General features: G+C 41.4%; 1 protein-coding gene across 1 annotated transcript in view; it reads left to right on the top strand.

Annotated features, from left to right (window-relative positions):
• PCCA (propionyl-CoA carboxylase alpha subunit) overlaps window positions 1-12,187 on the top strand; it is a 296,238-nt gene that overhangs the window by 211,928 nt on the left and 72,123 nt on the right. The window contains exon 20 of the mRNA XM_019474286.1: window positions 7,678-7,776. Coding sequence (XP_019329831.1) covers window positions 7,678-7,776 — 99 coding nt within the window. The remainder of the gene's footprint in view (window positions 1-7,677; window positions 7,777-12,187) is intronic.

Here is a 12,187-nt window from a genome sequence, read left to right as displayed (position 1 = left end):
AGTGCTTGGAGGCCAGAAGGATCCTTCACCAGAGTGAGGAGACCACCATCTATGTTTATAGATTTGCCATGGGTTTTGGGAGAGCAAATAGTTCTGTGCCTACAGAGAAGCTGAAAGCCAAACACCCAGACTATGAAATCACTTGGGCAGGTGAAGGCTACTGACTTGATCAATTAAAAAAAATTAAAATAGCATGGTGGGAGCATGTTACAGACCACCTGATCTGTGTTAGGAAGTAGACTAAGACTTCTTTAAACAACTGGAGGAAATAGCTGTCACAGGACGTGGTCCTCATAGGGGACCCTGACATCTTCTGGAAGGACAACATGGTGGGATGCAAGCAGGAAGATTTCTGAAGGGTGTTTGGGATAACTGGTTGATACTGGTACTGGATGGTACCAGTTGTGTTGACACAGCTGGATCTGCTATTCACTATCAAGGAAGAACTGGTTGAAGACATGATGATCAATGACAGCCTTGGCTGTGGCAACCATGAAATAAATGGTTGGTGTTCAGGATCCTGAAGGGAGTGAGGAACAAGATTAGCAGGGTACAGACCCTGGACTTCAGGCTAGTGGACTTCAGCTTATTCTTTATTTATTTAGCAGGTAGGGAGAGTTCTGTGAGAGATGGCTCTGAAGAGCAAAAGAGCTCAGAAAAGCTGGCAGGTCTTTAAGGACAGCATCCTCTAAGTGTAAGAATATTCAGGAAAACAGCTTCTTTAAGAACAGATATAATGGTAGAGCTCCAGTGCAAAAAGGCAGCATTTGAGAGGTGGAAGCAGGGACAGAATACAAAGGAAGAATTTAGAAAAATTGTCCGGGCATGAAGGGATGGTGTTAGGAAAGCCAAAGCTTGCCTTGACAGTTGCAAGGAATGTAAGGAGCAACGAGAAGAGCTTCGATCACTGCATTAGTAATAAAAAGCTGAAAAGGGGAAATGCTGCATCAACAAAGGGATCAGAAGTGATTCGGTAACAGCAGACACAGATAAGCCCAAGACACCTAATGACTTCTTTGCTTCAGTCTTCAGCAAAGTCTCCCAGGCCTCTGTTGTTAGTGAAAGAGTTCAGGGAGGAGGCAGATGCAGATCAAGTCAGTGATTGGGAGAGTTCAAGGCATGGAAATCCATGGGACCAGACAGACTGCATCCAAGAGTGCTAAGAGAGCTGACTGATATGGTAGCAAGACTGCAGTCTCTACCTTTGAAAGGTCATGAAGGTTGAAGAAGGTCCCTCATTACTGGAGAAAAGCAAATGTTGCCCCAGTCTTCAGAAAAGGCCAAAAGCAAACCCCATGGAACTACAGCCTGGTCAGCCTCACTCCAATTCCTGGGAAGCTCATAAAGTGAGTCTTCTTGGAGCAAAGTTCTGGGCACATAAAGAAGGTGATAGGGAATAGTCAGCATGAATTTACTGAGGGCTGATCAACCTGACAGCCTTCTATGATAAATTGACAGGATTTGTGGACTAGGGGAGAGCAGTGAATGTCATTTACCTTGACTTTAACAAGTCTTTTGACACCATCTCGCATAACCAGATGGATAAAAAGCCAGTTGAGTGGTCAGGCTCAGTGGGTCATGGTTAATGGGTTGTACTCTACTCGGAGGTCATCAAGGGTCTGCAAGGATCTGTATTGTGACCAGTCCTGTTCAACAACCTTATCAGTGACCTGGAGGAGGTAATGGGAGTGCACAGTCATAAAATTTACAGAAGATGCAGAATTGGGGAAGCTGCTCAATACAGTCAGGAGCAATGCTGCCACCCAGTGGGACCTAGACAGGCGGGAGGAATGACCTAATGGGAACTTTGTATAACTAAACAAAGTCAATGTCTTTCTTGCGGACGTAGTATCTAGATGTGGTCTGAGTTTTGGGTAGAGGGGGCTAATCACTTCCCTCTGTCAGCAGACTATACTTTTGTTAACAGAGCACAAGATACTGTTAGCTGCCCTTGCTGCCAGGGCATGCTGCTGACTCATTCATGTCCAGCTGACATGTCTGCCCCCATCTCCAAGTCCTTCTCCACAGAGCTGCTCCCCAGCCAGTCAGGTCCCAGCCTTGTATCATTGCAATGGGCTCTTCCTTCCCGCATGCTGGACTTAACAATTTGTCTTGAATTTCACAAAGTTTCCATTAGCCCCTTCCTCTTGCCTGTCTAGGCCCCCCCTGGATGGCAGCCTTGCCCTAGAGTGTGTTAACTGTTTGCTCCAGTTTTGTGCCATCTGTAAACTTGACGAGTACACTGTCACCTCTTCCAGGACATGACCCTGAAAAACATCAAACATTTTATGGATAATAACCCTGGGGCACTGGCAAATATAGTCTAAAGAACAGGAGAAAAAGCATATACAAGAAGAAGGAGCTTAACTAATAAGAACTACCCCCATGGGAAATCTTTATGTGTTTCTTTGCATTTATGAATGACAACATGTGAAGTACTATTTGGTTGATACTATTTCCTAATGTGGCAGATATGACTCCCTTTTTATTCAAGGTACTTAAAGACAGTGTGGGGGAGTTGGAGAAAATTGTATAGGAAGACCCAGTAATTGCCAAGACAACTCTGCAAATGACTACAAGCCCTTACAAGCCTCCAGGTGGCTGGTAATCTTCATGATAAGGAAGTGTGTTGTGGTTATTAGCTTTGGGAGTATACAGAGAGATGCAAGATAAGTGTTTGTGCTCTCCTTCTGACTGGGAAAGAGGGTTTTTTTACATTGAGGACTAGCAAATATTTTACAAAATGCCTGGGGTTTCATGCATCATGCTTCTAAAGGAAGCCTTAGACTCATCAGCTCCATAAAGACTTTGTCCTCATTTCTAGGGATACATGGGACTGCAAAAGGTAAGGGACGACAGCTTTGGCACACGACAGTTTTCTCTTGCCTTTTCCATTCCATGTGCTTCTCCATTAGCTGGCCAGTAGATTAGATGAGAATTTCAGGAATTTTGTGAAAACTGCTTGGGAATCAAAAGGCGCTTTGTCCAACTCAATTTGGCTTAGTCTGAGATCACTGCAGACTGACTGTTGCTGAATACTGCTGCCTACAGCTGGACCCTCTATTGCCACACTGTGCTATGAGTCCTCTGCCCGCCCCCTCTTCTGCACAAGAAGCAATAGCGTTACCTGACTCAAAAATGAAAAGAATCTCCTTGCTATTTTGGCATGGGTTGGTTGTGTTTAGCAGTAATGGAGGTGAAGAGGCTTCTGCCCGAGACAGTTACTTTTCCCAGAGAAGAGGACATCTTTACTTTTGTGTAGGCTTGAGGAAAGTCCTCCAACATGTATGCTACCTCACGTTTACAACAGCGATGCTTGCTACCATTGTTCCTTCTTTGCAGGATGATTTTAAAGTTTCAGTTTGTAGAGTCCTTGCTGCCTACTGGATGTGCCTTAGATTTACAGCTAAATTAATGCCAGTTGAAGGGGTTGGAGTCTATGAGACTGAGTATTCATAAATCTCCTGTGAATAGTAATGTTTGTTTTCCTGAAAGGTAACATCTTCATGGGCAGCTGTCTTGAGCAGAGAAAGATTTCAGCAAGACAGGTCTGCAGAGGATGACTTTTCATTTGGTTGATTGGATCGACTAGGGAAAGCCATTACTTCTGCTATAGCAAGAGGTAGAATTAAGGGGTGTAAGGAATCAGGGTAGGGGTGGCATAACCCAGTAATTAGGGCCAGGACTCTCTAGGCCAGGAGTTAAACCAAAAGCATCAAGTTAAAGTCGAGTTAAACACCATGCTGGGAGGCAAAATTGGAACCATGGGATTAAGTCAGCAGACTTAAGTTAGTCAGACTCAAGGCTGGCATGAGGAACTTGAGGCATAATGTTTTGAAGCATCAGGCAGGAAACAACTGCTTGAGCTGCCCTCCGGTCTCCTGGAAAACCACCTTCATTTCCAGGAGAAAAGAAGTGACATGTGCCAGATGTATGCGAGACTCTGCATTAGTAAATTAACAGGGCTATAACACTCAGGCTTGTGCTGCCTCCTTTAATTGCCTGACATGCATATAGAATGCCAAATGATGTTCTCTAAAGGAAACTGAATGCAGATTATGCTTTGCAGCTCTTTGCACTATTGGTTAGCTGGTACCTATCATGCTGAACATCAGGAGCTCAGTCCACAAGAGGTGAAGGGGCTGCTACTTGTGTAGTTCAGGTGCATGCCAGCGAAAGTCTGCAAAGTTGTGACAGTAGAGTAAGCTGTTGACCTTTTTCTAGCATCGTGTCTTGGACTTGTCATTCTTCTTTCTGAGACCTCATTTACAATAGCTTTTGAATTGGAAATAATTGTAAAGGAGGGCCATGGCTGCTTTTATCTTTTATGCCCTTACACAGGGACAAAGAATCCTATTTAAAAAAAAAAATCCACCACGACCATGCCACATTGATGTAGCGTAGCAATGGTTCAGACAACCATAGTTACTGTAGAGTAATTCTTCCACACAACATGATGTGCATATGCACGCATACACACACGTGCGCACACTTGGAACTGAGTAGTTGAGGATAAAGCTAGACTATATAGCTGTGGTGTAAAGCGCAATGTGGCCCACTGCATGAGTGATTTGACTGGGATCTCCTCCCTACAGTTCCAGTGTTAGTATCCATTGAGTGATGGTTCGTTCCTGGCTGTCTTATGAGCACAGAAACAAAATAAAACAGGAAATAGTCAATTAGTCAGCCCCGTGTCCCCCTTCACCCCCTCAAGACTAAAGCAAAAAGGCCCTGGTTTTATTGCACTGTTAGGTTCTATTATCATATCCATTGCTGGAGGAGGAATGAAGGTAAATGCAAACTTCTGACAAGTTCTTTGAACATCTTATCTATTCTCCTACCTCCACCAACTAACCTTGCTTGGCTGTTGGCTGCTGAGCTGCAGAAGGAAGATTTGCTCTATTAGGTAAAGCATTGGTTTGATTTCAACCCCCATCTGTTTGTGGGTTTTCTTGTTTGTGTTCCCCCCCCCCTCCCCCCCAGTATTTATATCACAGAATAAGTCAACTTCACAACTTTATTTCTTTTTTGGAGAAAAAAAAAACAGTCTGTGTTGTGTCAGAGTATCTGGAGTCTGGAGTTGGAGCAGCAAAGGCCCGCTTTCCCCTCATTTGTAATGAAAGTAACATGCTCACTACATGGTAAATCTCTTACCCTCAGTCCTTGTTCATTTTCTCTGATGGCTTGACCTCCTGGCTTTGTCATCCTACCTACTGGAGCAGAGATAGCCAACTTCCTTGTGATCCTCTTGGCTTCACATCATCCTCCCCAGTTACACATACTGTGGTGAGCCCCAGGTGAAAGCCTGTAGCTCTGTTCTGTGAGAAGACTGCTGCAGTTTACTGAAGTATGCATTAGTTCAAATAACGCTTCCCCCACCCCTTTATTCTTTCTTGAATGGGGAAAACATAGTAGAGGCAATATATTGTCTGCTGGTTTTTCTATGGCACATAAGCAGCCATAGTGTTCCTAGAGTGCCACGGTTTGTTTAGACCTGCCATCTGACTGCTTGCATCTCTTCTTTCAGGATGGATTCCACCAGAAATTTTTTGATACTAATGTAATCTGGAATCAATGATGTCTAGACTTGTGTAGGCCCTTGTGAGGGATTTTAAACAGATCATTTACTGCTGTGACACACTTGGCTTACTTTTCTTTTGTTCGTCTGTACAGTGACAAAAGAGCTAATGATTAAATCGAGTTTGTTGTGGAGGTACCAACTTGCATCTTGCCACTGGAACACCCTTCACTAGGACTATAGATATCGGCTACAGATTTTCTTCAAGGCTGCGTGTAAATTCCACAGTGCAACAAGTGTGGTATACAGTTGATGTTTTTTTGGTGGCCAGTAGCCTGGTATGCTTTCATATCATCTCCCCTCCTTCCCTGGTGGAACATGGTAAATGATGTTTTCAGGCCCAGGCTCCAGTGCAGACAGTCTTTCTTTGGTTATAGCGGTAGTGACAGACTGCTTTTTAAATAATTCCCTTACCAAAGTTCAATTGCTAATCAAAGAGGGTTGAGAAGAGCACCGGATTTGCTTTTCTCCATTTGGAAAGTCTTTTCCAGATGTTTCTGCTGTTCTCGATAAAGACAGTATTTGCTGAGAGCGGGCTAGGTTCACTGGCGTGTTCCAGCTGCTTTGCAGTGCTCTGCCAATGCAAACCAGCTGCAGGTCTGGCTTAACTCAAGCCAGGTTTATGGCTGGTTTGCATCACTGGAGCAGTGTAAAGTACCTGAAGCGTGCCAGCTAATCTGGCCTATTGGTGAACCATTATAAATGACTTGTTTTTCTTCGTGTTTTTTACATGTAACTTTATTTATAGTTAAAGCCTATAGAAATTGAGTAGGTTGTATCACTAAAAGACAGATTTTGTGTTCTAAACTAAAGTCTATAAAATTAGAGGTTTTTTAAGCCAGAGTTTTTCTTCCTAACTGAAATAAAATTATCAAATTACACATTGCTCCTCTGCATTTGTCTGTTATGGGTTTCTTTTAAGTTACATTAAGATTACAGTTGCCTGTTCTTGTTATAAGATGAAATAATGATTAGTCTGAGATCTAAAAGAGCAGGCTTTATAAGTTTTATTTTGAAAAATGTGGGCTCAGCTTTTATTCTAAATGCAGTCATTTTCTTCTAGTTTACTGAGAATGTATGCAATATTTGTGTCGTTATCAATATTGTCTGCAATTTACTGATTGAAAATATTTTGGAGATTTTGAGAGGGGAAGGAAATCAGCCAACCATGATTTTTCTTCTGTTTATAGTAAAAATGTATAACTGAAATCATATACCTACCTTGATTAGCATGATGAGTGTCCAAAACATGCCACAAACCTTAATCAGTAATTATATTACTCCTTGCATAGTAATTTTTTTTTTTTCATAATCTAGCTCTTCTTCTGAGGCTCTAACAGGGTTGAACGCTTGATACATGTGTTTAAACAGGCAGTATTATACAATAGAAGAATAACAGAAGTGTCATTACAGCTACTCTGTGTGTACTTACACTTTTTTCACAACTCAGGACTTTTGCTCTTCACATAGAAATATTCTTGTATAAAAATCATGGGATGATTTTTTTTTTTTAAATTTCTTTCTGGATAGCCATATTGGCATTCAAGTCAGAAATTGTATTCCTCTGATCAGCTGTATATTGGAAGAAAACATGACAGAATTTGCAAAGTTTTTCTGGACTTTGAGGCAAAACGATGAAGAATTAATTACTGCCTCATATTAATTAAGATAACAATGCAAAACCCTTCATTAGAAGCATAGGAAAAGTTCTTCCTTGGTCCTTGGAGAGAATATTATATGCAAGCCCTGTTGTGTGGGTTGCAAGGTGTCACTGGAATTTATATGCATTACTTGTCTAATTGCAGTAAATGTAGCATGTCCAGATAGGTTTAAAAGTTGGATGGCTGTTTGTTACTTGCTGGAAATCACTTGAAACCTTGCTACTCAGAGGCAGCTGTTCACAGGTCCTTCACCTCTCCCCAGAGATAGCTGGAAGACTCTGTTGTTGGACCCTGTCTTTTATGGCAGAAGCAGTAAACATGACAGGTTGTTTGGGAGCCATCTGTTTTAAAATGGTTGCTGCTTTGTATGCAGTAATGAACTTGAGATCAGTTTTCTGTCTGTCTTCATAGTAACAGCCTTGTTTGGTGTCACAACAGGTGGAAGTTGATGGGATGAAACTAAACGTGACCAGTGAGTGGAACCTGGCTTCACCCTTATTGTCTGTCACCATTGATGGCACTCAGAGGACTATACAGGTAAACTCGCCAACGCTTTGTTTGTAGAGCTCAGATAACCAGAAGCCTTTGGGTATACAAATAATACTGATACGTGGGGTCTAAACTTGCTGCATCATAAAAATTATGTTACGTTGTGCAAATAACACAATCTTTCTGCTTTGAATACATCCAGAGCTTCAGTGGAGTGAACTTATCTCAGACTTACTCATCTAGAGTTTTGAACATCATTCATTTAAAGAGAAGTTGTTGCTTATTTTAGCCAGAAATCTACCCCGGTTTCTACGATCTCTTTACTTACTGGCTGTGAGGAGATACAGTTTCTTAATCACTTAAGAAATAAAGAACAGATTGCTGTTTACAAAAAAGTGGGGTCCTGCAGTAAAATTAATCTCTTCCTCATGTTTGGATTGAGTGGTTTTTCCACCTTTGGGCCTTTGCAGATTGAAAGTCGCAGGACAGTGCATCTCCCATTGCTTTGTTTTTATATATGCTCTTATGAAATATGATAAGTTCCATGACTTGAAAAGAATAATGTAGAAAACATCCCAAACCTATGTGTTTCTAAGAAAAGAGGTCTAAAAAAGATTAATGCACATTTTCTTCTGACCAATAATGTGTTTGAAAGCAACTCCAAACAAAAAGGTGTGCCTTTAACTGCCATGCAAATTTTCTGAAGGCAATGCCAGTCAGGATTTATATATTTCTTGAGAAATCATTCATTTATAAATATCTATTGAGCCTGGAAGTAGTGAAAGGAAAAAAACAAAAAAAAAGAACTTTTTGAGTTTGTAAAAGTATTTTTGTATGTAACATTATTATCTGTTTATTTTGTATACGTTTATCAGTGGTACAGTGGTCAGATTTCTGACAATTTACAGTGAAGTATGTGAATTTATTTTTTCATTTTCACCCCTGGAAAATTACCCAAATGGAAATGTTCTTCTTGCTGTGACTGAATTTAAAAGACTGCAACTTGAAGATAAGAAATATTATATCTTTCAAGGATACTATTGACTGAGAGTAAAATTTTCATAACGTGCCCAAGTAAATTCTGGACTTATGTTTTGTAGATTTCTTGGAAGGTTAATGCCAGCTTCAGGGCTTGCATATATCTAAAATAATTTTGTATTCTAAAGTGTAGTTTTATATTTTAATATTGGTCCCTTTCACTGCTATTTTATAAAGGAAATTCCTGATTTTCAGTAGGAAACAATACCGATGTATGAACATACAAAATTTGTCTAGGAGAAAAGCATTATATTTAGAGCAGTATTCAGAAGGCCTCATTGCAAAGTATATAATAAATATATGGCTGGATACAGGTCTCCATATACTAATAGTAGTAAGACCAGTTAACTAAAAGTGTAATATCTGAACTGGCACATAAAATGAGTTTCAAAATTAATGATCGTGAGATCTGAACATGCTTTCTTCTAGGAGCTGAGCCAGCAATAATGTTACCTGCACGCCCTGAGTATGCCCAAATTGTATGAAATACTGCAGGGCTAGCCACAGCAATAGGCAATGAGCTGGCTGCATGGTATCTGTTCAACAGAATGTGGAATAAGCACATAATGTTGTTTTCTTTCTCAGATGTTATCTATGTCTTTGCTTTTAGAAAAGAAACCCAGTAGCTTGAAAAGTTATTAATCTTTTAGTGTGTGTATATATGTAAATTTATGGGAACCTTAAACTTGACCTCTGATACCCACTCACTGGAATCTAAATTGGTTTTTTGGTTATATATTTCTCTAGACTTGCCCCGCTGCAAGAACCAAATTAGACAAGTGTATTCCTGTAGGTCAATTTGTCTCCAAAAGCAATTGACCCCTGAGTCTTGAAGTATCTTCTTTCAGCAAGACTTAGCCCTAGAGCCATTTAAGCAACAAATATGGATGAATCGAATAATTCCAGCTGTGCTTTATTAATTTTCAGCCAATCTAATTTCTCTTCATAGTTGGTTTCATTCTTCTAAATTTGCTCAACCAAATACAGTCTTTGTGAACATTATATTTCTTTGAAGGTTTGATTTATGCACCTTCGGCTCGATCCTGCAGTCTGGCCCCAATCCAGCAAAGCACTTAAGCATAGAAGCAGGAAATAAATAATTTTAAAATGTTTTGGTTTAAAATGTATTTATGTAAATTATAGTCTAGACATTCAAATTGTTGCATATCTGTCGCACATTTAAAAATAAGTAATTAAGCATGCTCCTGTATTTCCACTCCTGCTAAAGGCTCAATGAGCAAAGCAGAGCACCAACTCTGCCACAGAGTTAAGAAGATCTATGAATTTAAAAACCAGGTTTTCTAAGACTATTTCTAGAGTATGGGACCTGGGAATACATCTGAGCGCCTGAGAAGAGGTATATGCCCTGGTCACAGTCTGTCTAGGGCGTATCAGGGCACAACTAGGATGTGTGGCAGCCCCCTCCCTCCCGCTTTTGTTTCCCTTGCGAGGAAGCCCATCTGTGTGCAGCAGATGGGCACTGCGGAGTGCCTGGCCAGGTCCCCAGGTGATAGAGGGACCAAAACCCTGGGGTATACTGCAGGTCCGTTTGGCTGCAGCGTAAGGGCTCTGAAATCTTTGTGCTGCTTTGGATTACTGTGAAATCCATAGGATGTTATAGAAGGTGATGAGCTGATGAAAACTTGGGATAATTTGAGCAAGAGATTTCTATGATGCAGTCTCCAGGGATGAGGGTGTGGGCAGACCCCATAGCATTTCTGGAAGTACGCAGATTCCCTCATGGTTTTTTGTTGTTGTTGTTTTTAGTAATTCCTCAGCTAATCCCAGTTTCTCAGCATTTTCTCCACTTACGACTAGACTCTACCTCTCATTTGGAGAGGCTGAATTTAACGCATTGTGAAGTGTAGGATTTTGTTTACCAAGCAAATGAAATTTTTGTGTGCAGAAATACTTTGCCAAAATGATTTCCCCTACCTGTTTCCAAAGATGTTAGTGGCTCAGAATCTGACTTACACCTGGCTATTGTGTTTTTGGAATCTGCCTTTGCTGAAAATCAGAGAAGTAACTATATAGGCATGTGGTTACAATATGTCTTCCTGAGGATTTAGATTTGAAGGGATTGCCTGTTATTTAATTGAAAATACCTATTTAAAATACATTTATATGTAAAACATAATTTGAATATGGTATAGCCTTTCAGGCAATATTTAGAGTAAAAATAAACAAATAATTGAGGCGCGTAATGATTCCTATGAAGAGCGAGGGGAAAAGAGGAGGTTGGTTGAGTTGTGGAAGAGAACCATAAGAACTCCAGTGGAAACTGGAAGGGAGAATGGTATCCTGGAAAGTAACAGCAGTTGGAAGAAAGGCAGCAGGCGTATTTTGGGACAATGAGGGCATTTTTATCCCTCTGTCTCTGCTCCCATGTACAAGTAAGCTGGATTTCAGTGAGCCCTGTGCCTGCAGAAGTTGTCGTCTATGATATCTTCTCTCTCCCTGTGCGTATGAACTGGGGAGGGGGTTGAAGGAGAGAAGGGAATAAGCTGCCTTTTCCATAGAGCTGAACATCTCCTTTTATTCCCTCATGTGAACCAGAATCTAAGGGGACCTGAAGATAAATCAATGAATCTGTGAAGTCCAGCAGGTGGACTTGAACCTAACTGCAAGTCTGTCCTTACTACAGTCAGCTTGCAAGTAGGTGCCTTCTACTGGGACGCTGTGCAGGAAGATCAGCTATCTGCAGAGAGGGCAGGTTGCCCAAGAAAAAAAATGCATGCAGGAGATCCTCAAATCCTCTTTGCTTTGGCACTACTTGTGTTTGGGCAAGTTCTCAAAAACCACCCCACCGACCATTCAAATTCTGAGGCTGCTCTATGGCAACACCACATGGACAAATGTTATAACTCCTTAGCGCTGTTAAATGCTCTGCTTTCATTGATCCCATCATCAAACACTCACCCCATCCTTATATACCACTTACTTGCAGACAGTTCCCTATAGCAAAAGGATTCTGAGCCAGAATAAATTATTTGTCACCATCTTTTGCAAACACTTGTACCTCTTTGTCATATTGCACTGGTGAGGCCGCACCTTGAATACTGTGTTCAGTTTTGGGCCCCTCACTACAAGAAGGACGTCGAGGTGCTGGAGCGTGTCCAGAGAAGGGCAACGAAGCTGGTGAAGGGTCTGGAGAACAAGTCTTATAAGGAGCAGCTGAGGGAACTGGGACTGTTTAGCCTGGAGAAAAGGAGGCTGAGGGGAGACCTTGTCGCTCTCTACAACTACCTGAAAGGAGGTTGTAGCGAGGTGGGTGTCAGTCTCTTCTCCCAAGTAACTAGCGATAGGACGAGAGGAAACGGCCTCAAGTTGCACCAGGGGAGGTTTACATTGGACATGAGGAAAAATGTCTTTACTGAAAGAGTGGTGAAACACTGGAACAGGCTGCCCAGGGAAGTGGTGG

The sequence above is a fragment of the Aptenodytes forsteri genome, unplaced genomic scaffold, assembly GCF_000699145.1.
Source record: "Aptenodytes forsteri isolate BGI_AS27 unplaced genomic scaffold, ASM69914v1 Scaffold123, whole genome shotgun sequence".
In the NCBI taxonomy this organism is placed as follows: domain Eukaryota; kingdom Metazoa; phylum Chordata; class Aves; order Sphenisciformes; family Spheniscidae; genus Aptenodytes; species Aptenodytes forsteri.
This window is presented reverse-complemented; position numbering and strand designations above follow the sequence as displayed.